A 26,746-nucleotide genomic window follows, 5' to 3' on the forward strand; every position below is an offset into this window, starting at 1 on the left:
CTAATACAGAGTAAGGACCAAGCATAAAGCTCTGAAATTATCTGTCACTCAGCCAGTGTAACAAACTTGTCCCTATCCAAGCCATCAACATCTTGCCACACCAAGAATTGTTCTTAAACCTGTGATTTCTTCCCAACTGTCATGTCCTCCAGCATCTAGGCATTTCAAAAGTGTGGGGAGGATAACACGGATTCTATGTGGCTACAGAGATGTTTGTACAATTCTCCTCAGCTGTTTAGAGGGGGTCACGGGGTATTTTGTCTGGCTTGGACAAAACAGCAGCATAAAGAGTATAAGTGGTTTTTGGTTTTGTTTTTTGTTTCTTTTTAAAGATTGGCAGAAGGAAGTTTGGCCCCTCTCTTCATCAACTGGAAGCAGCCAGTAAGTTCTTGATCTAATTTCTAAGACCTAATTATTGTTATCATATCATCTTTGTCTCAAAACAGCCTGCCATGAAAGGGAAAGAGAACTCTAGATGGCAAGTCCAGTAAAGGGTGCAGAGGCCAGAGAAGCTGTCATACTTAATTCCACAATAATTTATTATTCTTTGATGTTCACTCTTGCACTGAATGAAAACCTAGCCTAAATATTTTTAAATCAAATTATTTTTTTTTCTCTTGTAATGTTTCCTTTAACTTGCTTATGTAATTATTTATTTTTAACCCAACATTCCACTTAGGGAATAGCAGGAACTGCTTAAGGCAGTGATAAATAATAATAAATTACTGTCAGATGATTGAAATTATTTAAATATGTTCTCCTGGATGAACGTCAGACAAAAATTGTTTGAGTTTGGAAAAGAAAACTTTAAGATAAACTTGAAAAACAATTAGGATTCTAAGAAAGCATTCATTTGCATGTTTAAAGAATACTATGCTCTGAGGCTTGGGGAAAAATGACAACCTCCCAGGTCAACTGGCTTTCAGCATGAGGAACCACCATTACAACGTTAGATAGAGGTGTTTTCAGTGGCCAGTTAGGTACGCTTTCACGCTCTCTCTTTATCCCCTGACACCTCCTCTCACCAACCCCATTCTTCGCCAGACCCTAACCTTAAGTAGAAGTTTCCGGAAATCTGCCAGTCAATTGACACTTTCACAATTTTTGTCGTATCTACACACCACTCTATTGTTAGTTTTTGGATATTTTTTTTCAAGTCAACTGAATGAACTCCATATTTAGTAAGCCTTGTTCCCAGCTAGATATCCATGAAATCACACTAAATATTTAACCGTTTAAATAAAAAATTTAACTAAGATAACTCTGCGTACCAAGGGTGACCTTGAAGAAGGTCTGAGTTGAGTGCTGCCAGCAATGGCCTTAGGCCAAAGATGCCCGTGCCTCACACTGGGGCCCACGACCATGGCAGCTCAGATCTGATCCCTCTGTCACGATGCCTTCTGCTTCTGAATGTTACCATGGCCACCTGAGAGGTAGGAGATGCAAAGAAAGGCCTCTCTACCCGGATGGGGTGTCCTCTCCCTCCCACTGAATCGGAGGGAGGGCTCAGACCATGTTGGCACCCTCTCATCAATGTGCACGGCAACTTGCTCCTCTTCCAAACCAGAACCTTCCATGGAAAAACCCACTTTCTCTGCCTGATGGACAGAGAGGCAGAGCTCTTTGTGTAGTGCGTAGAAGGTCTAATTTGTTACCGAGGCCCCTTCTTACTACTTTTAAGTACTTACTTTCTGCCCCAGCATTCCAGGAAATCCCGGGAAACCCTGTGAAGAGAGTGACACACAGAGTGACTATCTCTTCAGAGAGGACCTGAGAGGGCTGTGGAAGAGTGTGGTCTGCCATTTTCAAGATAAGAGCCCAGTCAGTCAGCCAGCCAGTCAGCTGGACAGCCCACAAGGGGCTGCCACTTCCGTTGTAGTTTATCATTCCATGCAAAGGCCATTACCTTTTCTCCTTTGGGACCCAGGTCACCCTTTTCACCTCTGGATCCCTAGGAGGAAACCACAGCAGAGAGTCAGAGTTAATACCCTGGGGGGAAAATTGGAGCATTTCACAATGAAAGCTCCCTAAGGCAACACCCTCATCTTACAGGCAAAGAAGTAGGCTCAGAGATTAGGCGACTTGCCCAAGGAAGGAATGCTTTGTGATCTACCTTTTATTTGGACCACAAAGACCCTTTGCATTAATGAAAGACAACTTACAGAAAATCCTGGGTCCCAGATCCTCTCTCATCCTGTAGGAAATTTGTCCCCAGTTTCTGGCTGGGTTTTTTGTTTCGTTTGGTTTGGTTTTTGACAGATGAGAGGGTTGTGTGATGGAAGCTTAATCTAAAGACACACGTCAGCCATCTTCTTCCAGTACCCCCCAAGCAAGCAGTGCTCCCTCTCCACCGGGCACAACCTTCAACTGCTCATCTGCTCCATGTGAGAGGCCTCTACCTCCACTGGAGCTCCTCCCTTGCCCATGCCCTGCCTCCAGAGACCCCTCACTGCTCTCTCAGTGCAATGACGAAGGACAGGGGAATATCTAGGAATGGTCACTATAGTCACTAACTTAAGAGAAACCTGGGCCTGTCCTCTGCTTATCATTGACCCCAGAGCCAATAGCCCAGACCAGGTTCTGGGAAGCCACCAGAGACAAACACTAACCTTTTCCCCTCTGGATCCAGGGTAACCCTAAAAGAAAGGAAAAGGTACATTTAGGATCAGCCCTATAGGACCTTTGGGTTTGGTGCAAGAGTGGAAGGAATCCCTGAATATGATGGTGAGGTGTGTCCCCACCTGGTGCTGCAAGTTTTAGTGGGGGTTGTAACAGTAACCACAAAGATGTCCCTGAGGGTTATGTTTATACCAGGCCTAAAAAGAACATTGCTTTTCTTAACCACAAAGGTCCGAACAAAGGTTTCCATCTGCTTTGTTGTTCAGAAGCTGGACTCTCCCTGCCCAGGAGAAGGTCATCTCCATGCCCTTTGTCCCAGGCATCATGTCCCCCAAAGGGCTGATAAAGGCAAGCACTCTGGCACTGGGCTTTCCAATATCTCTGACGTTCCCCAAACCTGGGACGGCAGCTCCACCCAGTCCCGACTTTGTGGACAGCAGCTGTTCCAGAACCTTAGTAAGAAGACCTGGGAATGTCCACCTGGACCAACACACTGACCTTGGAGCCCATTGGTCCTCTTGACCCTGGCAAGCCCATCATACCCAGGTCACCTTTTTCACCCTGTGGGAATTAGAAGAAGAAGGGGAAAGGACCTACAGTGACTTTTACTAGAGAAACAGAACCAGGAGAATCATGGGCAAGATTAGGATGGAACTAGGGACATTGGGGTTGGCTGGTGAATCTGAGGACCCCACATGCGCCCTTGCTCACTCCCAGGGGTTCAAGGCTCTATGGTCCACAGTTTATTCTGGTATTTGAGACTAACATAAAATGAAATTGCCCCAGGCAGAGCAGATCTCCAAACTAAACGCTGAGATGCTATAAATGCTCCATCTATTCCTGGAGTGTGTTGTGAGAGGGTGGGGAGAGAGCATGGGGGCACTGGGGCCTCATAGGACTAAGTGTCAGCACCCCCCAGAAAACTTCACCTGCTTTGTTCTTTGCATAGGGAGGGCCTTTCAGGCATTTCCATATACTCTCACCCTAGGTTTGCAGCCAAACAGAGTGAACATCAGCCTCTGGGCATGCATTACTGAGACAGGGGGCTAAGGCTCATGGGTGGCCTCTGTACCATCTGTGCTAAAAATTATATACCAGGGCTAAAAAGTAGAAATATAAGGTACTTGCACTTAATTAAGAATTTTTTAGAAGTCACATTAAAACTGGTAAAATTAACTTTAATAACATTTTATTTAATCTAATTATCATTTGAACATATAACCAATATAAAATTAGTGAGGTATTTTACATTCTGTTTTTCATAATACATATTTGAAATCTGTTGTGTATTTTATATTTAAGTCACATCTCAATCCAGGCATTAAATTTTCATCAAAATATTTGATCTGTATTTAGATTTCATAAAATTTAGAGTTGAAAAAGCAGATTCACACATTCAAGTTGCTCCAAACATGCTTAAAGATTTTCAAATAACTGAACTGAGTAAAGGTCTTTAAATTCAAACTTAAATAAAAAATTCAGTTCCTCGGTTGTACCAGCCACATTTTAAGGACTAGTTGCTGCCATATTGGACAGTTTAGCTCTACACAGTGGATTTTTAGAAAAAATATCCTTGGGACTTTTCCTAAGAGCGCAGGGAGCACAGTTTTCTATTCCCACAATAAATACAGCTGGTAAGTAAATCAGAGCATAAAGACATTCACCTGCCCATCCCTTCTTTCTGCAGGTCAAATCTACACCCAACACTTTATGACCAAAGTGAGAAGAATATAAATAAAGGCATGGATGTGAATGTGTCGGTTTCCCATAATCTGTCTGAAGAATGGGATTTTATCGGCATTTGGCAATCCCTGTCTAAATGTAGGATTCCAGTCCAGCTAGCCAGGGCCCACCCCCCAAACCCCAGTCTCCTGTCAATAGCTTTCCAGACCCAAGCCCCTCTTGGGGTCATCTTGGGGAAACAAAAGATTGTATGCTAACTCTGAGGACGAAGGAGAACCAGGGCCCCTGTGAAAGAGGGGAGCAGACCCTCATTGCTCCCCCCAACAGGAGCAGAGCTGTTGCAAGGACCAAGGTCTTGTAGTCCAAGTGAAGGAGAAAGTATTGGGACCTCTGGGCAATCCTCATCTTCTCTTCTCCTTCCTCCTCTCAAGGAAATGAGTTCACTATGTGCCAAAGGCCAGAGGGGCTGACATCTTCTCCCCTCATGTTCTGATACCACGTGAACCCCGAGAGTGTGCCAAACTTACCCTGGGTCCTTCGGGGCCGACTGGCCCGGGCATGCCAGGAACACCCGGGGGGCCGGGTCTACCCTTCAAAAATGAACAACAAAAGTCAGGATGATTGGGTTTCTTTCCCTCCTTCCAGGAAATAAGATTTGTTTTGGGGGTCCAAAGGGAACTGTGGGGTCCCTAAGCATGGCGTCTGGGTTCACCCTCCAAAGATTGATAGCCTCGGAAGTTGGGTTACTTAGATATAAGTTCAAGTCCTTGGCATCACATTATGTCAACATAGAAGATCTTATTCTACCCAAGAAATAGAAGGTGGGAGGAAATGAAAGGAAGGTGGTGGAGAAGGGATTCTAAACTTCTTGGTTTTTGAGCTTTATCACCTCCACCCACCCAAATGTTCCTTGCATTGCAGTAGGTTCTCCCCAAGGATACAGTGTGGAATGGGATAGGATTTTGTTTGGGGTGCACTAGCAGATGCTGTTGGTACTCCCTCAAAAACTTTTTCACTTGCTCACTGTGCTCATCCCCCAGGGGCTACCTGCCTTGCTGCCACCTCTCATTCCTGCAACCTGCAACTGTGAAATTTGCCCATGGGCAATTGGAGCTGCCCAGCAATTTATGTACCTGTTCTCCCTGCAGCCAACAGCCCAACTCCCTTACCTCAAGGCAGGACAAACTCTGTGGTGCAGTTCACACTCCAGAGCTCCCCTAGGAATGAGGCTGAAGATGGACTTCACCTGACACCATGCCCAAGCTGGGCTTCTTCCCCTGCACCATCCAGCTCCCCCTCCCCCCCAGGATCCTCCTGAGAGTGCTCCCATAAGTCATTCGCTTGCACATGGCACACGTGGCCTCTACCTCTGCTTCTAGGGAAACCAGCCTAAGCCAGGAGCTATGGAAGAGCAAGCCTTACAAGAGAAAGCGGGAGCAGGGACTTGGGGTCCATCTCAACCTCTGCACGCATTGGCTAATTTCACAGTTAGCCTAGCTAGACACGTGGAAGGCTCAACCCTTAAACCAGAGATCACAAATCCTGGCATGTGTACTGGTTTCTGCTCTCACCGCCCCTGTTCATGGCAGAGGTCATGACGTTCATGGCAGCCCATGATCAATCATGGTCCTCGTTAGTTCTGAGTATGGAGACCATCCCAGAATCCTTTCCAGCCCAGCACTTCAGATAACCACTGTGCCTCAGCTGGAGCTGTGATCTGGGCCCTGGAGGGACGTAATTTTGCTTTGCAAAGGTCTGTTTGAGGCTTTTGTTGATAGTGAAACCATTTGAGTAAAACACTTAACCAGAAAAATAGTAATTTATATTTAGAATCATGGACATCTTTTTTGGCCAAAGTCTTGCACCTCCTTCTACCCCCGAGACCCACAGTTTCAGTGCCAGTATCCATTGACCACAGTGAGTGGCTGCTGGTTTACTCTTTCCTGACATGAATGAGAGTCTTGATGACATGTGTTTTGTTCACTCAGAATGCCTGTGACCTTAAGTAACTCCCATTTATTTCAGCTGGGCCAAAAGGCAAAAGCCATTTGCTTCTGTTTTGCACTTTGTTCCCGCGTAATCAAATAGACAGCGAGAGTCATTTTGTGCCACCGGTTGGGGCCTTGGAGGGTTTCTCTAATGGGTGGCAGGATGAGATGGCCTGAGGTTGGGGGAAATTTGGCCAGGCTTGGCAGCCCCTGGGAGAAGTCCAAATGTCTGGTAGTAGCAGGCTCTAGCTCTTGAGCAAAAGAACAGGCAGAAAGAGCCCACTGTCACCATCAAAATGGCAGTGTTATTATTGCCCACCTGGGTATTGTGGCCCAAGGAAGTGCACTGCTAGTCCCCCCCACCCCTAAGAGCACATGCGCACGTGCCCAGGCACACGCCCTCCCCCCGCCCGCGGTGCACAGTTGCCCATGTAATGCTGACAGAACAGCATGGACCATACCTTCCTTCCTGGTAGGCCAAGCTCCCCCTGTGGATGAAGAAGACAGGTAAGCAGAGGCTGCTTTGGAAGAGAAGTTCTGGAAGCACAGAGCTTAGTAGGGCTGATGGCTGGGCATGACCATGTGGCTTGGTTGCTTGGCCGCTCACAGCACCCCTGCCATGCCAGTGGGCCAAGCTGAAATACACCAGTGGGATCTCACGGCTGCAGTAGCAGCCCCATCATTATGGAGCCCATCCTCATGCACTAAGGCAAAATTAGCACATGCTTTGAAATCTCAACCAGAAAATTCTCCATGGCATCCCCAGGATACAGGCTGGAATTACCAAGGAGAGGTGGACTGAAGAAAGTAGTGGCTCATACCTTTTCTCCCTTTGGTCCTATCTTGCCAGGAAGTCCTGGTGGGCCCTACACCATCAAGATAAGAAATGAAAAAGTATATATCAAACCAAGGCAGGACAGGTGGTGAGGGAGGCAGGACTGGGAGGGAGGCTCCTCCAGCAGCTTGGTTCCCTGTGCAGACTCAGGGTTCCAAGGACCCCATGAAGGACCCCCTGGTGCCCTCCAACCCAGGCTCCCTGTCCTCTTCCAGCTTTCTCTGAGCTATGTTTCCAGTGGTGCCATGGTTACAACTACAGAGTCTTTACCACCTCTCTTATCTTTTCAGCTGCTCTCACCAACTTTCCCTGGGACCCTGACAGGGGGCACATTCTGCTTTGCACACAGGAGCAGCCAATTTAGAAATTCCTGTGCTGGATCTATGGGCACCAGATGCAGGGAAAGCCTTCCTGAAGATGTGAAGAATATGGGCAATGGAGCATTTTTGTCCCATTGTCCAGCCACAGGAGTAGGGCTGACTCCAGCTCAGGGATTCTAGCACCTACTACACTAAAGCTTGGCACATCCACAGCCAGAATGCAGCTACTCTGTGCTCACACGTCTATGAAATGCGCAGTAGGCTAACTGCTTTCCAAATGCCCTAGTACAGCAGAGAGGAAATCCATCAACCCCCACCAGGCCACTACTTCATCCCCAAGATCTGCAGGTGAACACGCCTGACACAAAGCCTGTTTGAAATCTGATTCCTGTAAGACTTGTCCAAATACCAAACAGCTCCCTCAGTGGCTCCCACACCTATCACATTAGAATCCCCTGAGGATGTTTTGAAAATCCCCAACACCAAGGCATACCCCAGAGCAATTACATCACAATCTTGAGGAGAGGGGCACGAGCCTCAGGAATGTTTGAAGTTCCCAGGGAAATCCAATGAACAGATAAGTTTGGGAACCACAGTCTCTGGTTTGGGGGGGCGTGGGGTGGAGGAAGAGTTACTTCATTTCCTTTCCTACTCTCCCCCTTCTCTCCCTCCCCTCCCCTCCACCGCACCACTTCTTTCACCCTCCCACCTTCCCCTCCTCCCCACTTCTCTCTCTCCCCACTCCTCCTGATTTGGGCATCCTTGTGTGGAAAGAGGGCTTCCTTGGAGGGTGGCCTCACCACCCTTCCTCCCCAGCCACCCACCCACCTGGTGACCCACTGGGGACTGCACTGGCCCCACCACCTGGCCCTCAGTGCTGCATGCCTTCACTTCAGAGCTGCGTGGGCCAGCTTGGGCAGATAGCACAAGGTGCAGGGTATACAAGTCCTCGAGGATCAAAGCCCAGGGGGGCACCAGTGCTCCCAGAAAGTGTGACTCAGAGGGGCAGAGGTTCCCCACTCCCCAAAGCCTGGGAGCCCAGGGTGACAGAGAGCCCCAGGACCGTGAACATGCCAGGCAGGATGAATGAATACTGTTCCATTCTCTCATTTCTTATTATCAGGCCATTGTGCTCTAGCTCAGAGCTTCTCAAGCTGTGATGTGTAGATAATGCAGCAGGGGAGTCTTGTTAAAATGCAGATTCAGATAGCAGGGGTGTGTGTATGTAGGGGGAGGGGAGAATGAGATTCTGCATTTTTAACAAGCTCCCAGGTGATGCCAATGTTACTGGTCCACAGGTCTCATTTTGCTTGGGAACAGCATTTTATGCTGTGTTCTAAGGCAACGGAGGGGGCTGCAAATCCCCCCCACCCCAGTTGGGCAGCACAATCTCCGCACAACTCAAAGGGATTGCGTGAGGTTCGAGGTGTACAAGCACAGTTGGACAGCTGCTGGTCTGAAGTCAGTAGAGAATTCCCCTTTCCTTTCCAAGCTCTCTGGTCCTCACGTGTGTGTGCTGAGACCCGAGGAGACTGCCAGACGCGGGAAGATGGAAATTCTCAGCGGAGGTGCCCCTCAGGGGGCCCACCCTGCCTTTCTGCAGACTTCCTAGCCCCTCTGTAGCAGCGTCCAGCTAATTCTGGGTCCAAAGGCCTGTTTTTATTGCATTTGACAAATATTTATGGAGAGCTTACGACAACCCGTGCCCTGGCGTGGGCTGGGCGCAACATGTGAACAAGATGGGCAATGTCCCTGCTCTCAAGACCAGGGGTGGGTGAACTGTCTCTGTCAAGAGGCAAACAATAAATACTGTAGACTCTGCCTCGGATATAGTGTCCCTGTCACAGCCACTTACCTCTGCCCTTGTGGCACAAAGGCAGCCCGAGATAGTCCAACTTTGATTATAAAAACAGGCGGCCGCCAGACCTGTAGGCCACAGTAGGCCAGTCCTTGCCAGAGAGCTTATATTTTACAAAGGGAAGACCAAAGAGACCAGGGACAATAACAAAACCAATAAGAACGCAACAGCGAGATGAGAAAATGATGCAGAGAATTACAACAGGCCATTGGGATGGACAGTGAAGGGGGGAAGGCTACTTTAGACTGGGTGGTTGAGGAAGGCGTTTCTAAGGAGCTGGCCTGTAAACTGTTCTGACAAAGGAGCTGGCCGTGGTGAAAATCAGAGGGAAGAACATTCCACACAGCCAGAACCACAAGCACAAAGGCCCTAAGGCTGGAACGAGCTTGGTTGGCATGCTTCAGGACCCAAGAGATGCGCATCGGGTGGGCAATATTGGTGGTCTGAGACGATGCAGGAGATACAGGCAGGGTCCTCTGGGGGGTGGGGGGCTCTGTAACCCAGGGCGAGGACTTTGGCTCTTAGTCTCCCGTGATGGGAAGCCATAGGAGGGGGTTATCCAGAAAGGAATGACAGAATTCATAAGGCATGTGGGCAACTGACTGCTGCTTGTACCCTCTTTCCCCACCCCATGGCAGGCCCCAAGGCCCAGGCCAGGGGGTGCTCCTCCTTGATGGACCCCTACTCCCAGGCAGGCCAGAGGAGCCACGGCCTGTGAGACAGGGTCTCTGGAGGGTATTCTTGTCTGCCTAGAAAATCCTTTCTCCACCATTGTGCCTATTCCTCACTCTGCCCTTTAGCTTCAGTGGGGAGCAGTGGGCTGCCTGGCTGCAGGATCTGGGGGCCAAATGAAGTTCAGAGTAACAAGTTCCCCATCAGTTCCACTTTCCTGCACCAAATGCAGGCACTTCTTGGGCAACTGGCAAGGGTCAATGGTCACAGAAGGGGCAACCCCCTGTTGCCAAGTGTTTGATGATAATTATAGTAACAATTACATCTATCTAGGCAGCAGCTCATTTGGACCCCTCACCACCACCAAAATCCAGTACTGCAGGGGTAATTATTATCCCCGTTGCAGAGATGGGGAAATCAAGGCTGGGAGGCCAGAATTTACCCAGAGCAGAAAAATCAGTGTGCTATCCACGTGGCTCTGGAGCTGGAGGTGAGCTAGAGAAGGAAAAACAGCCCCCATATCACTTTAAAAGGGGCAGCTCTAAGAGACTCTTTCCAGTGGGCTTCACTGCTCTGAAGAGAAGACAGCAGGAGAGGATCTGGTGGAATGCACCAACCTGGGGGCCAGGGGGCCCAGGGGAGCCGAGCGATCCTTGCGCGCATGAGGACTGCGTGGTCTCTAGTTCCAGGATGAGATTCTTCATGTCTGGGGAGAGAAGCTTCAATGCAAAGCAACACATGGTGATAGGTCAGACTTGGGGGATAGAAGAAGGGTCACCACCTGGACACAGTCCTGCTCCCCAGTCCAGTCCTCAAGACTGGTGGTTCCCTGACACCCTAAAGAGTGTCCCAAGAAGACGACCTTCTGGGCCTCCAGTTCCTGTTCTCGCTTGAGATATACCTGGCTTGAATGGATTACAGAGATAGAATAGCCACTTTGGATGGAGTTAGGAAGCTCATTTCAGGGGCCTTTATCCAATGTCTAGGACAGCACCGTCCGACAGAAATAAAATGCAAGCCACCAGTGCAAGCCACATATGTAGTTTTAAATTTTCTGGTAGCCACATAAAAAAGGTAAAAAGAAAGAAGTGAAATTAATTTTAATCATATATTTAACCCAGTATGTCCCAAATATTATCACTTCAACATCTGTTCAATATTTAAAAATTACTAATGAGACATTTTATTCTTTTTTCACACTAAGTCTTCAAAATCCAGTGTGTATTCCATACGTACAGCACATCTGAACTGGAACTAGCCACATGAAAAGTGTTTAAGTCACGGATGGCTAGTGGCTACTGCATTGGACAGTACAGGTCTTAGAAATTCTGGAAAAATTTGAGAATCCCAAGTCCCTAGAATATCCTGGCCCACTGTCTTCTAGCTCAGCTTCCCAAATCCTGCTCTTTCCCTCTTCCCAAATTCTGTTCCCTCTCACACCTCAGTATGGCTATCGAGGGACCATGTCCTGTGTCCCCTCACAGAAACAGCCTACATTCAATATGGGCTGTGGAAGGGAATTTCATAAATACTTGGGAAGAAAGGGGAAATTCCATATCTGAGCAGCTGAAGAGAGCCTCAAAAGCTCTAAATTCACCTCATTGTTCTCAGGAAGACGGGATGCTGTGTCAAATTCAATTTCCTGCTGAGAAGAATCTCCCTCCATAACTTATTGAAGACAGTGGGAGAACAGACACACACCAGAAACTGCAAAATGCCCATTCTAGGGTTCAACCTGCTGTATGAAAGTAATGGGTTGGATCCCTCAAGAAGGATCTGAAGGTTGCTCACCTCAAGTGGGGGGACGTGAGGGGCTGTGTGGCGGGCACTGGGGAGCCTGCATTTCTGTTTTTTTCATAAGCCCTAAGGTACTCACCAGACCTCGGCCCCCTCTGAAGAATGGTGGTGGGAACAGTGGGGGTGGAGGGGGCGTCAGGAGGCAGCATCCTCTGTGGCCGCCACGCTTCTTCTGATCCAGGCCGGGAAGGGCTGTGCAGAGAAAATTGCTGCTCATTAGTGCCGGGGCCTCTGTCATGCCCACTGAACCCCAGGGAGACTCATGTAGACACCCCAGATTTCTGAATCTGATTTCTAACCCACTAGATATGAGTGCACCTTCTGTTTGCTACTTGATGGAGTCCTCCCCCAGCCTTTGCTGAATGAAGATGGTTAATAAACAAGCAGATGGTATGGACACTGTGACCATAATAAGTTCCATTTCTCCCTCTTCAGGGACTGACTTGTCATTTTGTAGATGTGACAAGGAATGCAAAGTTCAGACTTATAACGCACTTCTAATAGCGGAGGAGAAGGAAGCGTTTGGTAATTATTTAGAAAGTGTGCTCAGAGAGAATTGTTCAGGGAGGGGGCAGCCAGGGCCTGAGGTGGCATTGATTATAAGAGACCCAGAGCCCTGATTTAAGACATCTATTTGACTCTAAACTCTACACACACAGTTGGTGTCACCCAGGCTCACTAAAGAGTTTACAGTCTAATGACTCAATACAAGGGTGTGAGATGAAAGGAGGGCCCTGGACCCTGATAGCCTCATTGAACATGGGGCCTTGCCCTAGTGCAATGTTAGTTTACGCTCAATGTTGAAGTATACCTTACAGAAGGATGCAAATCATGAGTCTACGGCCCAATAGATTTCTGCAAAGTGAACACACCCTCGAAGCCAGCCCCTGGATCAAAACACACAACTCTCCAGCATCCACAAGCCCCATAAGCTCCTGTCCAATCTCTGTGCTCCTCCCTCTTCACCATCCTGACTTCTAACTCCAGAGAATCACTGTATCTATTCTGGAACTTTATATAAAGGGAATCAGACAATATGAACTCTTGTGTTTGGCTTCTTTTGCTCAACAAAGCGTTTGTGGGTCATTTGGGCATTGCTTGTGGTTGTTAATGCGGAATAGAGTTCCATTGCGTGACTAGACCACAATCTACTTATCCATTCCACAGCTGCTGAACACTGGGTTGATAACCACTACATACCCCACTGGAATGGCTAAACTGAAAAGGACAGAAAATAACAAATGTTGGCAAGAACGTGGAACAAACAGAACTCATACACTGGCCAGGGGGAGTGTAAGTTGGTTCAACCTCCTTGGAAAACTGCTTGGTATTGTCTCCTGAAGCCTAGTACGGGCATCCCCTACAGCCCAGCAATTTCACTCCTAGGTACTTACCAACAGACAAGTGGGTCTATGTTCACCAAAACACATGTACTAGAATATCCACAGCAGTAATACCCGTAATTGCCACAAGCTGTAACCTTACAGTTCCCAGTTTGGGTCTCATGATGATACCCTCACCTCTACCCCTTCGTCAAACCTCTGGCCTCACAGAATATGGGCAGGTCACTTTACCGCATGCCTCTCGGCCGGGAACCCAGCAGTTTCAGTCTTATGTCTCAGGGGCCCATGCTTGCATACTGTTCGCACCCTGGGCTCCAGGACCTGGCTGCGGACCTCAGCCAGCTGGTAGGTGCTCCTCGGGAATGGCGGCCCCGTGCACACCCACAAGCTCACTCCCCGATGGAGGAGCCCTCCACGAGCCTGTGCCAGGGATCGTCGGCCCTCTCTGACCCAGTGCCTCCTCTTGTAAGAAAGATTTTGTGAAGACCCTTCTATGATCCTGAAATGAAATTCATAAATCCTACAACATACACACACAATTTAAAAAATCAATACAATCTTGCAGCAGCCAGATGTGGGGGTGGCCTGCCAGGGCCACGGAAGCCGTGAGGACAAAAAGAAAGGGACCGACGCAAACATCACTGAGGAGAAAGCAATGGAGCAGTGGGTCATAGGAGCGCAAGAGGAGGAAGGGTCAAGGGTGGTTTCGAGGTTGCAGGGACCTGGGACCACAGTGATCAGAGTAGGAGATGGAAAAGTCAGAGGAGGCACTGGTTTATGGGGAAAGCTGTCAAATTTGGTGTTAGATGTTTGTTCATTCGAGCACATGCTTTACCAGGCACTGGGCCAGGCCGTGGGGGTGGTGGGGAGGTACAGAAAGATGCCTGACTGGTGCTTCAGACCTGCAGTCAGCAAGTCCTTTGGAGCTTGAATGGCTGCCACAGCCCTTCTGCTCTTATCCCACTCGTCCCCTCCACCCCCACCTAGCCTAATCCTGGAGACTCATTCATTCATCAAGAACTGTCAGGTGCTGCCTCCACCAGGAAGCTCTCCTTGACTTCCCAGGCCAAGGTTGAGAGTCCTACCATGTTTTTTTTTCTGCGTTTACCCCCATGTTAGTTCTTACCTGTGGGATAAAACAGTTTCCTTGTATCTCCCTCACTACAGTGCTTTCTGGGAGGATGGGAGCCAGTTTTCAACCCCCAGGTTCTAGCACAGTACCTGACATACACTAGATATTCCACAAATGCTTGCCAAATTCATAATAAAAACTAAAAAAAAACCCCAACACTTACCACATGCTTAGGCACCACTGAAGTGCTTCACACATATAAATTCACCTAATCCTCACAGCAACCCTGAGAGTTAAAACTATTGTTATCATCACCCCCACTCTACAGATCAGTTAACTGAGGCTGAGAGGTAAAGCAACTTGCCCAAGCTCATACAACTGCCAGGGTTCTTCCTCTTGATCTCCACACTCTTCCACATGCGGGTGGAAATACAGGTCAGGAGCGCAGAAGGCGGCAAGTGGCTCCCATAGCTACTACCTGAGATATATAATATCAAGGGCTTCCAACCAAACGCCATCAGGAGCACACGTATTTTTGCACAAAACTGGCCCTATTGGCTCATCGTGAGGGAGGACGCACCCCCAGGGGACTGTGCAGCATCTCGTAAGAGGGCGTTAGAAAGGATTTGTTCTAGGATTGGGGCATTCACTAGGTGATGCTGGGGGAGACTCTCGAAGAAGCAAAGTCTGGCTCCGTTCTGGACTGGATGTGGTCGGGAAGTTAGTCTATGACTACCTTAATTCTTATCTAGAAGAGAAGAGCAGAGGGAGACAGAAGCTGTGGGTGATAAAGCAGAAGCCGTCACTCATATTAGCAAGGACAGAGGGATGGTTGGTCATGTTTGCAGTTGGATGGAGGTCTTGTTTTGTCTGTGTCAGGTGCGGTGACACAGTGGCCTTGTTTCTGTCATGGGCTGTCACAGTCGCAGACTGGCCTTTGTCTGATGCTGTTCTACGAAATGGTTTTCATCCAACAGAACACCGGGGCCTAGCTGTGAGCGGCAGATCTGTTCCACCTGTCATGGGCTGCTTTCTCTCTCTCAGGGGGTAAAATACGACAGCTTTGTTGTTATAAAACTTGACATCAGTGCCAATCATATTCCTCTTCAAATTCATTCAAGTGTCTTTCCTAGAGTGTTGAGTAAGCTCAGAAGGGCAGCTTCCATGGTGTCCCCCTGCCCTGGGTGCAGGGCGAAGGTGGCAGCTACCCATCAGCCCTCCAGAACCCTCTCAACGCCCAGTCCCCCCGCCTGCCCCAGAGGCATTTTCTCCTTTCCTGCTCTTTGGCCTCAGCAGACGGCTAAGGGCTGAGGTTGCGGTTTTCCGCAAAGTCTCCACCCGCCAGGAGTACCGGAGGCTGGCACATTCATGTGGCTAATATGCACTCCTCACTATTGATTTTTCCAGACCATATATGCCCTCCCTTCACTCCCACATTCTCTGTGGGCTTCCATGGATGAAAGACCCTGAATCATTTAAAGCAATTCTCTTATTTCTTCTTGGAAACTGGAGAACTCTTCGGTGAACATAAATTATCAGTTGCTTTCCCTGCTGAGGCATCTGCATTGTTCACCTCTCCCCATCCCTCCTCGCCCTTTCCCCCTTGACCTTGACTTCACTTTCAGCAGGTGAAGAGCATCTATTTCTGCCCGCCCCCCAACTCCCTGGAGATGTTTGTTTTTAGCACAGTCTAGTTTATTTACGGCTCATTCCAGCTCAGGATATTTCCATCAGGTGGATGTGTTTGGGAACAGCTTCCCGGCCCTCCCTCCCTGTCAACTAAGCCAGGACTTCACATGTCTATTTTAGTGTCATCCAAGTGGCCTATGGGTCTCATTCAGGACTAGGCTGCCTCCATGGACTCGTGTCTGAGCCCAGGGTCCAGCTTGGAAAAACCCCAGCAGGCTCTGTGGTAATGGAAACAACCATGTGGGTAGGAACATGGGGCCTGCAGAAACCCGGGTGCGCCATGCGGCTCAGGCCCAGGCAGCTGCCTTGGAAATGCCAATTCCCACGGAATTTCAGAACCACTTGCCCTGACTTAAAGACGCTGAAGTCATACTGTACATGGCCGCTGCAGCTCCAATTCATGGGTAGAAATAATGTTGGGTCTAATGCAGGCTTGTGGCAAATGTTGGATTTTTGGTTTTATTTCTGTTTTGTTTGCCGCTGTAGATACTGGCTTTGCCCTTTGCACTCAATACCCACTTGACTCTGGGGCACATCCTTGGAAAGTGTGATTCACTCGAACTTACTCCTGGAAATATAGGGACTTGGATCAAAGAGTAGTAGTCTGTGTAAGACTGATGAATCACAGACCTGTACCTCTGAAACAAATAATACATTATATGTTAAAAAAAAAAAAAGAAGAAGAAGATAGCCGGAGGGGAAGAATGAAGGGGGGGAAATCAGAGGGGGAGACGAACCATGAGAGATAATGGACTCTGAGAAACAAATTGAGGGTTCTAGAGGGGAGGGGTTGGGGGATGGGTTAGCCTGGTGATGGGTATTAAAGAGGGCATGCTCTGCATGGAGCACTGGGTGTTATGCACAAACAATGCATCATGGAACACTACATCAAAAACTAATGATGTAATGTATGGTGATTAACATAATAAAAAAAAAGAGTAGTAGTCTGGGTGCAAGTGACCACGTGACCCGGCACGACTCATTGCTGAGACTCGGATTCCTTACCTACACCACAAGGAGCTTGGCCCAAACCATCTCCAAATTCTGTTTTCACACATACGACACCAGGATCGCCACTGTGTCCACCTGCATCTCCCACTCATGAGACCAGCCCATCCGTAGGGTACAGAGAGACAGCCTTTCTGTTTCTGCCTCCTGTTTTTGCAGCAAGCAGTACCCCCCACCCCACCCCCTGCCCAATCAAGCAAATGTATCATCAGAAGCCACCAAAGGAAAGAAGTCCCCTAAACCTCCTGCCTTTGCAGGGTGGGAAGATTCTAGGTGCAGCCATATGCTAACTATTCTGCCACTGCTCACAAAGCTGGGGGAGTACCCAACTTCTTACGTCTGCCTCCTCCTGCTTTGGGGCCCTTCCCTGCCTGTTGGAACTTGTACCAGAAGGACGAGAGGAGAGAAGGGTGAAGGGCACGTGCTCCATGCAGCACGGAGTGTCCTGACCATGAGCTGGGTATCTCAGCTGCAGCGAAGTTCTCATGAGAGCTGGCTTCAGTTTGCTTAAGTTTTCCCTGATACACTGATTCCAGAGAAGGCTACACCCTACACCTTTCCTCCAACCCCCACTCACGTACCCCACACACCTTGTAAAGCAAATTCTGGTCCTAAAAGTTGAAGGTATGTGAACGTCTCTGAAAGATCATGGTAGGAATTTGCCACCTGGCAGCTGGGCCCTGTGTGGGCATGGGGAGCAGGTGAGGGCACAATCTGCAGAGAATATGATTTGGCAGTTTGGTGGCTACGGTCTCTGGGGCAATAACCACATGACCCAAGCCATCAGCCTGGAGAATAATGGACAATATCTCGGCCACCCAATACCATGGCTGGCCCCAGACCACAGTACGTGATGTTACTTCAAAGCCAAAGGGGCAGCAGCTGCCAGCCTGCGACCTCAAAGTTAAGGTCACAGGAGGGGCACACACAAGTACACACACACGAGTGTGTATATCAAGGTCCCCACCAACTCCACCGCCAAACCCCTTTATGTGCAATTCCAACACTGGTCGAGAAGTTTAAGACTTAAAGAAGGCTGAAAGCACCCAGAACAAGTCTGCTTCTCAACCCTTTTTTCCAAAAACCATGCACACATCACATATGCAGGCATACAACACACACACACACACACACACTCACTCACTCACCCGAGCAGCAAGCTGAGAAACAGAGCAGTCCTGAAATGGTGAGCATGTGAGTGAGGCTGAGTGATAGACCGGTCATTGTGGGCAAGGCCCAAGGAGGGACTGGCCAGGGAACACACGCGGACGACAGGCTGAGATTTGTCACGCCTCCGAGCACTCCCAGCTGGGCATTTGGGGTGGGAGTCAGCCAATCCCTGCTCTGGTGTTGCTTCTGGCCCAGATGCCAGGGGTCCAGAGGCCAGTCCTCAGCTCCCAGGAGCAGGAACAGGTAGGCAGGGCTTTGGCCTCACAAGAGGCTGCACTGGGGGGCAGCTTGGGGGAGGAAGAGTGCCCCTGTCCCAGGGAAGGAGGTGAGGCTGGGATCCCGGAATCCTGATCAGCCCCGCCAGCCAAGAGGAAATGGGAGTGTAATCTATCTAAAAGGCTGCTTTTCATTTAGCTCAGAAGCTGCCCCTGTCAATACTGTTCTGGCAAGCCTCAAAGTCCACCCCACTGCGATTGTTCTGGGGGAATCTGCCCTCCTCTACTTCAGGGAAGACCTCTGTCACCAGGGTCTTGGCTCGAACCATGTCTGTGCCAAGGTGCCGCCAGCAACCTAAACTTAATTTTTAAAATTATACAAATTTCAAAAAGATATATATATATGTACATATATATATATCTTTTTAAAATATATATATTTCCAAACGGCTTGTGGAGCAAACCTTTTTAGATGAAGCCTGCCTGTAAGATAACAAAATGGCATATACCAGATACGTGTGGAATCTGTCTGATAACTTGATAGGCAAACCCAATGCACAAGCATGCGCACACACACACAGAATTCTAGTAAAAATCATAAGCTACTGCGAGAGCCAGAAGACTTTTTCCGGAAAGGGCCAAATAGTAAATATTTTAGGCTCTGTGGGCTGCGTGGTCTCTGTTACAACATAACTCTACTGTTACGTGAAAGCAACCAAAGACAATAAAAGAACATAGTTGTGTCTACTAAATCTTTATTTACAAAAATAGGAAGCAGGCTGGATTGGGCCCACAGGCTGTAGTTGGCTGACCCCTGAGCTAGAGCCTTCAGAAGAAAGGAGATTCCTTGTATGCATTCATTCATTTACTGTTTCATTCATTCAGAAACACACATTGAATGCCAAATGTATGCAAGACCCAATGACTAGACACAGTGCCTGACCTTGGCATGTGTCGTTCAGTGTCGTGGAATGAATATAGGCCCTGGAGTCAGGCAAACCCAGGCTGGATTTACCCAGGCTGCCACTTACTACTGTATAGCCTTAAGCAAGTTATTCTCTCTCTCTCTGAGTCTCAATTTTTTTTTTTTTAAGATTTTATTTATTTGTTTGAGAGAGAGAGTAAGAGAGAGAGAGAGAGAGCACAAGTAGGGGGGAAGGGGCAGATGCAGAGGGAGAAGCAGGCTCCCCACTGAGCAGGGAGCCCGACATGGGGCTCAATCCCAGGACCCCAGGATCATGACTTGAGCCAAAGGCAGACGCCTAATGGAATGAGCCACCCAGGAGCCCATCAATTTTCTTATCTGTAAAATGGGTAAAGCAAAACACACCTTGCTAGTTTGTTGTGAGGATTAGAGCTAAGGATTTCAGAGTTCCTGGAATAGAATAGGGGCTCTTTAATTGACATTGTCAGAGATAACTACTTTGCACTAAAAAGCAAAAAGAGAAGTGGCTAACAGGGCGCTGGGGATGTCTGGAGGGATTTATAGCAGGAAGTGATGGGTACCAGCTGGGGGAGGGATCTAAGTGAGAAATCAGGGAAGACAAATCAGGGAAAGCTTCCTGGAAGAGGTGAGCTGAACTTTGAAAGCAGAGAAGATTTGCTGGTACCAAGATGAAAGGAGTAAGGGAGGAAAGGGTTCAAGCTCTGTTCCTTCTCTGGAGCATTTCCCTATGTTCTCAGAAACACAGAGCCTAAGACATCAAAGAAAGCACGGAGGGCATGGAGTGCTCAGTCCTAAATTCCAGACTGTTGTGGAAATATCAGCGGCATCATTTTCCCAGATTTCCCTGTGCTGGGTCATATTCCCGCAGTGCTTCATTTTTCAAATCCTATTCAAAAACCTTTGGAGATGGAAATTTTGCCACTTTTTAGCAAGCACTTTTTAGCAAGCCATTTCCTTTTTACTGTTCAACATCAAACTGTTCCTAAAAAGGTTTACACATGTAAACCACTCAGCTGCACTTTGATTATTGTAAAAACAAAGGTGACTGGTCTAGATGGTCCCTGAGGTCCTGTCCCACTCTGCTGGTGTTCGAATCTCTATTTTGGACCTAATGACTCAGGCCCATGAATGTCTCTTTCTGTCTCTTCCATGTTGCTCTCCTTTTGCAATTCTCTTTTCGGTCTCATTCTCTCTGTCTCTATGTCTCTGACTCTGTCTCATTTGCTGTCTTTATGTCTCTGACTCTGTCACATTCTCTGTCTCTGTCTCTCCGAGCACTAAGAGCTAAATCTCCTTGAGTCAAATGCCTAGATGTATGCTCAACTACTGTTAACTGTCCTGCAGCCAAGCATGCCAGCCTGCGATTTGGAATCCTGGTCCCCAGCCCTGGTGTGGCCAGTAACTTGCTGTGTGACCTTGGACAACTCACTTTCCCCTTCTCCACCAGTGAGCCATCCTGTGCCCTCAAGGCAGCTGGCCTGCTGAGTTCCCTCCGGTTCCTTGGCCCAGGCACCAGCTCACCACAGCAGAATGGCCTACAAAATCTAATTCATAATAAAGGTTTCCGGGGCCTTCCTGCAGCTGTCAGCAGGTGTCATATTCACAGTATTTTGTCTTAATTGCAGCTCTGGTATTTATCAAACAGGCCAGAAGTCCACTTCTGGAATGCCGCCTCCCTGGGCGCCGTTCCAGAAGTTCTTGTCCCCCTGCTGCCACATGCAGGCCTGTTCTCCACCATCCTGGGCCAGAGCAGAGTCCTCTGTGCATCTTCCCCCACCCCTGTGTCTCCCACCCCTGCTGCACAGAGAGATCTTGAAGTCTGGATAACTCAGCATCCTCCCCAAGGACCCAGAGTCCCCTGTCTGAGGCAAAAACACCTGCATGTTTAAAGGCACAGCCTAGGATCGCACCAGCCCCATGGTACCTCAAGTCTGCTGGCCCATCCCCAAACCTGGGTGCGCAGAGAAGTAGACTGGACAATATGGGTTCTACCTTCCACTGACAGAGACTCTCGCCTTGACCAAACTTTGTTCAGGTTCTCAACAAGGCCTTGAACTTGGGTTTCTGTGTCTGTCCTTGCAGAGTTCAGTTTTAGCAAGAATCCAGCGAAGCCCATTTAGAGTGAATCCCTACCCTTGATATCTGACCAAGTTCCTCATTCTCCCTACCCTTTATATCTTAGCACCCTGGCCTGCCTTCAGCAAGAATTCTGTTAACTGGGTTTAGCAAGAATCCCCCTACCCCTGATGTTTCCTCTTAGGAATTTTCCATCCACCGACACCCTCCTCTCAACCAGCTCCTTGGCTATAAAGCCCCACTTTCTTACTGCATTCAGAATTGAGCCCAATCTCTTTCCCCTCTTGAGACCAGCTTGCCACCTGGGGCAACAGTCTTGAACAGAGTCTTCCTTACCATTTCAACAAGTGAACACCTCCAAGAGAGCTCTATAAAACATTCTTCTCTATTTATTGAATACTTCCTATGTGCCAAGTCCTTTCAATGCCACATGGATACAGAAAGGAGTAAGCCCAAGGTCTATCCTCTGGAGGTCAAAGAGTTTTCATCCTATCTGCTAACGGGAACTGATTGGTACAGATTTCCTGGAACACTGTGTTTAGAAGGACTCTGAGGAAAGAGGGTCATGACTTACTGGTGTTGGCCTCCCTGAGATGAGAGGAAGGCATGACACCTGTGCGACATACTTGCAGACCCTGGTTTAGCAAAATCCTCCTCGTGAAACAAGGACAACACTGCACTTCCATGCATCACTGCATTTAATCCTCGAAGCACCACTATCCTCATTTTATAGAGGAGAAAAGGACTCTTGGAGAAGCCGTCACTTGGTCCAGGTCTCACAGATAGTACAGAATTGGAGTCAGAGTTCAAAAGGGATCTTGCACACAGCCCTGGGAGAAGGTGCCTTCCTGTTGGCCAACTTTCTCAGTCCTTGAGGGATGGCTCTCCATGTGGACGTCTCCTGCCCCACCTGCTGTTCTCACTGCCCTCGTGGTAGAGCACGGCGGTTTCCCTCTAACCTGGCCCTACCCTGGCTAGCAGGCTCACTCTACTCCTAACTCCCAGCCACTGACTTTATGTCTAGGACCTCCTCAGAGTTGGGGCTGTGCAGAGAAGGCTAGCACTCCCCCAAACGTGGGCTCCTCCTTCCAGAGGCCAGAGCTGTCCCTGAGAAGTGGCTGCACTTCCCAGCCCCCTGCAGTGTGACTAGCTGGAGGCATGGGACCGTGACCATGCTTGCCAATGGTTCTGCCTGGATGCAGAGGACTTAAACCTTAGCGGATGGTGGAGGCACACATGGAAGGGGCCAGCATCCCTGAATGCCAGCATGGAGGTGAGCTGCTCCCAACCAGACACACTGGACTGTTAGGTGAGCATAAAATAAATTTTGATTAGATGAAGTCACTACAATGTTGGTGCTTGTTTATTAGAGCAGATAAACATTACCCCAACCTGGCAGTGAGGCACCAACAATGGGAACTATTCTGTGAGCATTCAATATCCTTCTTTGATTCCCACAGCAACCGTACAAAATAGTAGTATTATCATTCTTATTTTTAGGCAAAGCTCAGAGATTTAGGGATGCACCTACGGTCCTACACAGCCAGCAGGTGGGAGGCCAGGCCTGAATCCAGATGTCTGACACTGGAGACTTCCGGAGATTTGGTTACTTGCACAAAGTGGCGACCTCTCTCCCCCACTACCAGCCAGACATAAGGAGCAGGGAAGCTCAGGAAAAATGGCAGGTGTCGTCTCGGCCAGCTGGGGTTGGAGAAGTTTACCAACACCCCGTTCCATGCCTTTCTAATCAAACTTTACCATTACTTACAGTTTCCTGGTGTGTAGACTCATATGAATAGACAATCCTAGTTGCTTCCCATTATGGCCACAGAAGGTTCAATCATGTGTGCTCCTGGGCTTTAGTCAAACATCAAGCTTTTCTGTTGAATAGTTTACTCTTCAAAGTGAGCAATGAATCTGCAACTCATTTTGAAATCCATCCAAAAAAAAAAAAAAATGAAGAAGAAGAAGATGCAGGGACAAAGGGATACGTGATAGAGTACATATAGCAAAATGATAACAATTGCAGAATCTATTTGGTGGGTGTATTTGTTTGCTAAGGCTGCCATAACAAAGTACCAGGGTGGCTTAGCCAACAGAAATTTATTTTTCTTAGTTCTGGAAGCTAGAAGTCCAAGATTAAGGTGTTGGGAGGTTTGGTTCCTTTGGAAGCCTCTCTCCTTGGCTTGCAGATGGCCACCTCCTTCTAGCTGTGTCCTCACATGGCCTGTGCTCTGTTTGAGCATCCCTGGTGTCTCTGTGTGTCCAAATCTCCTCTTCTTATAAGGACACCAGTCAGATTGGATTAGGGCCCACCCTTATGGCTTCATTTAACCTTAATTACCTCATTTAAAGCCCCAAGCTCCAAATACAGTCACATTCTGAGGTCCTGGGGGTTAGGGCTTTGACATATGAATCTGGGGGGAGAGGGGTAGGTACACAATCCAGCACAAAATGTGGACATATTGGTGTTTCCTGGACGATTTTTTCCATTCATTTCAATGTTTGAAATTTTTCATTATAAAAAAGAACAAAATACAAAAATTTAAGTAGGAAATGGAGAACCAGAAGATACCTCCCCAAGGGTTAGGACTGGGGGTGGGCCAAAGCTAAGGCACCAGCATTGCCTGGAGAAGCCTGCAGCCACTCATTAGGAGACCTTGAGCAGGAAACTGAATCCCCATGAAGGACATGTTCTCTTCTGCCCCCTCCCCTGCCAACGGGGACACCTTGAGGAGGAAGGTCTGCCCTAGTTAGGTGGATGAAAGAAAATCTTCTCATATTTGGCATTATTTTATAGTAAGACATATATCAAAGGTGACTCCTTTGATTGTGCATAGATTCAAGAGACAACCCAGCCCCTTTTCCTCCCACAAGGGAATTTTTCGACCTTATCTAAAGGCAGGCATCTGGTTTTTTGAGTTCAAGTTCTAATTTGACAAAATGGCATGTGGTAAGCAGAGTGGAAGGAGGAGACAATGTTATTAGGAGCCAAGGGAACATCAAGAAACCTCCCCAAGACTGGCTGCGCCTTGGCTCTGAATTTGATTACAGTGTCCAGCATGAAGCAGTGAGCACTATTAAATCTTCTGCTACAGCTTGACAGAGAAGGCCAAGTTTGTAGAGTTGGGAGATCTGGCCATAGGTCAGAGACAAAACCCCCCAGCTACCCTTGGCCCAACAGGTGGATTATTTCCAACACCCACTGACAATGGGGTCCGAGTGGAAAGACCCTGTGTTTCTAGCCACTATGTTTCCACACCTTCATTTTTCCATGGTGACATTCTAGCTCTACTGACACTTGTGATTCAAAACCACGTGGCTCACTTAGCCCTTTTCCTAGAGCACCCCACATCCCTGCCCCCACTGCCTTCAGTATTTGTTGTCTGAGGGTCCACAGCAAGTGAGGAGGAGGAAAGAGGGTCCCTGGGAGTTCCCTGGCTCCCCCCAGCACAAGCATTTCTACTTATTGGTCTTGCTGAATCACTCAAATCCCTGGATTCCAGAAAGTGGGGGAATCTTAGCTGACCACTTTGGACTCAACTGAGCAATAGAGCTTCTCAAATAAACAAGTTGGGAAGATGAGCTTTAGGCTTTCCACAGCACTGTAACCATGTGACTCTACCATTCTGGGATCTCAATTCCTATTGCTGCTTTGGGTCTAAAAGATTTTTCAAGACAGAAAAATCCCATCCTGTGTGCTCCAGATAAGAGGTTCTGTTTTGTGTGCATAAGTGGAATTTTGTTTAATTGTTTAGAATAGGTAATGCATTCATGTGATTCAAAATTCCAAAAATCCAAGTAAACATACATGAAAACTCTCCTGCTTCTGTACCAGTTTCAATTATTATTTTTAAGATTTTATTTATTTGTCAGAGAGAGAGAGAGAGAGGACAAACGGGGGAGTGGCAGGCAGAGGGAGAAGTAGGCTCCCCGCTGAGCAGGAAGCCCGATGCGGGACTCGATCCCAGGACCCCAGGATCATGACCTGAGCCGAAGGCAGACGCTTAACCAACTGAGCCAGCTGGGTATCCCCCATTTCAATTATTTATTATCATTTAGTTTTCTGTGTATTCTTTCAGGAATATTTTATGCATAGACAAGCAGATAGGTAGATATAATATATTCCCCTTCATCCTCAAAGGGTTACTTAAATATATAATTATACATATGCTACTCCTTGGTTTCTTCATAGTATTTCTAAGAGATTATTCTCTACAACTACATAAAATGCATCTATATTCCTTTCTTTTTTTTTAAGATTTTATTTATATTTATTTATTTGAGATAGAGAGAGTGAGAGAGAAAGAGCACAAGCTGAGGGGCAGGGGGAGAGGGAGAAGCAGATTCCCCACTGAGCAGGGAGCCTGACATGGGGCTGGATCCCAGGACTCTGAGATCATGACCTGAGCTGAAAGCAGACACTTAACCAACTGAGCCACCCAGGCACCCCTACATTCCTTTCTATGGCTGTATAATATTCCTTCATTTGGAAGACATTTTCCCTGAAGCAGAAAGCAAAAACATTCTTTAAACTACCTTTACATAGCCTGAAAAATTAATGATCAACATACTAAGTAACCTGCACAGAACACTGACTATGTGCTAAGAACTAGCCCACAACGACCTTCAGTATTATTGTTTTCTCCCTTTGACAGATAAGTAAACTGAGGCTCACAGAAGTGCCCAGGTAAGTGACAGATTCATGACTTGAACCAGGATCAGTTGTCTCCTTGTCTTATTAGCTCTGCTCTCACACAAATTCCAACTACTTGTGCAGCCTGAGACACCACCAGATGATCTACTTCACTCCTCACTCATTATTTCATTTGTGTTATTTTAATGTTACAAATAGACTATGGGCTCCTAGAGTTAGTCTTATGAATCTTCTTCTTCAATATAATAGTCCAGTACATAGTAAAAGGTGCCGTAAATATTGGTCCTTCTGTTTATGGGAAGTATATCAAAAATTATATATCTCAAGTAATTGTCATAATTTAGAGACTGAGACAGGTTTAAACATACTACTACTAATAATAATAATACAGAGAATCTGAATCAATTCAAGTGGATTTTATCGCCCCATTTAGAAAAATAAAATTGAACAAAATGCAAAGTGGCGGTAGATGGGTATATGGTCAGAAAATTGAGCATCCTGGGGCGCCTGGGTGGCTCAGTAGTTAACTGTCTGCCTTCAGCTCAGGTCATGATCTCGGGGTCCTGGGATTGAGCACAGATCAGGCTCCCAGCTCCACAGGGAGCCTGCTTCTCCCTCTCCCTCTCCCTCTCCTCATGCTCTCTCTCTCTCTCGCTCGCTCGCTCAGTGTCAAATAAATAAATAAAATCTTAAAAACAAAATACAGAAAATTGAGCATCTTGTCAAATCAGCCACCATTTTCTGGCCTTCTATTTGAAAATTTCATACTTAATAATCTTCCTTTTACTGCCTGGGAAG

General features: G+C 47.8%; 1 protein-coding gene across 3 annotated transcripts in view; it reads right to left on the minus strand.

Annotated features, from left to right (window-relative positions):
* Positions 1 to 26,746, minus strand: part of COLQ (collagen like tail subunit of asymmetric acetylcholinesterase) — a 55,399-nt gene that overhangs the window by 17,616 nt on the left and 11,037 nt on the right. The window contains exons 1-10 of one of the 3 annotated variants that reach the window (XM_044915678.1): positions 18,033 to 18,108; positions 11,852 to 11,964; positions 10,593 to 10,694; positions 7,112 to 7,156; positions 6,752 to 6,778; positions 4,830 to 4,892; positions 3,118 to 3,180; positions 2,610 to 2,636; positions 1,907 to 1,951; positions 1,689 to 1,724 (exon numbers count right to left, since the gene is read on the minus strand). In XM_044915678.1, the coding sequence (XP_044771613.1) occupies positions 1,689 to 1,724; positions 1,907 to 1,951; positions 2,610 to 2,636; positions 3,118 to 3,180; positions 4,830 to 4,892; positions 6,752 to 6,778; positions 7,112 to 7,156; positions 10,593 to 10,694; positions 11,852 to 11,964; positions 18,033 to 18,108 (597 nt within the window). Of the gene's footprint in view, positions 1 to 1,688; positions 1,725 to 1,906; positions 1,952 to 2,609; positions 2,637 to 3,117; positions 3,181 to 4,829; positions 4,893 to 6,751; positions 6,779 to 7,111; positions 7,157 to 10,592; positions 10,695 to 11,851; positions 11,965 to 18,032; positions 18,109 to 26,746 lie in introns of those variants that run through there. The other 2 variants (XM_021678710.2, XM_044915682.1) reach the window with 2 other exon arrangements.

This window comes from Neomonachus schauinslandi, chromosome 1 (assembly GCF_002201575.2).
Source record: "Neomonachus schauinslandi chromosome 1, ASM220157v2, whole genome shotgun sequence".
NCBI classification, from domain to species: Eukaryota; Metazoa; Chordata; class Mammalia; order Carnivora; family Phocidae; genus Neomonachus; species Neomonachus schauinslandi.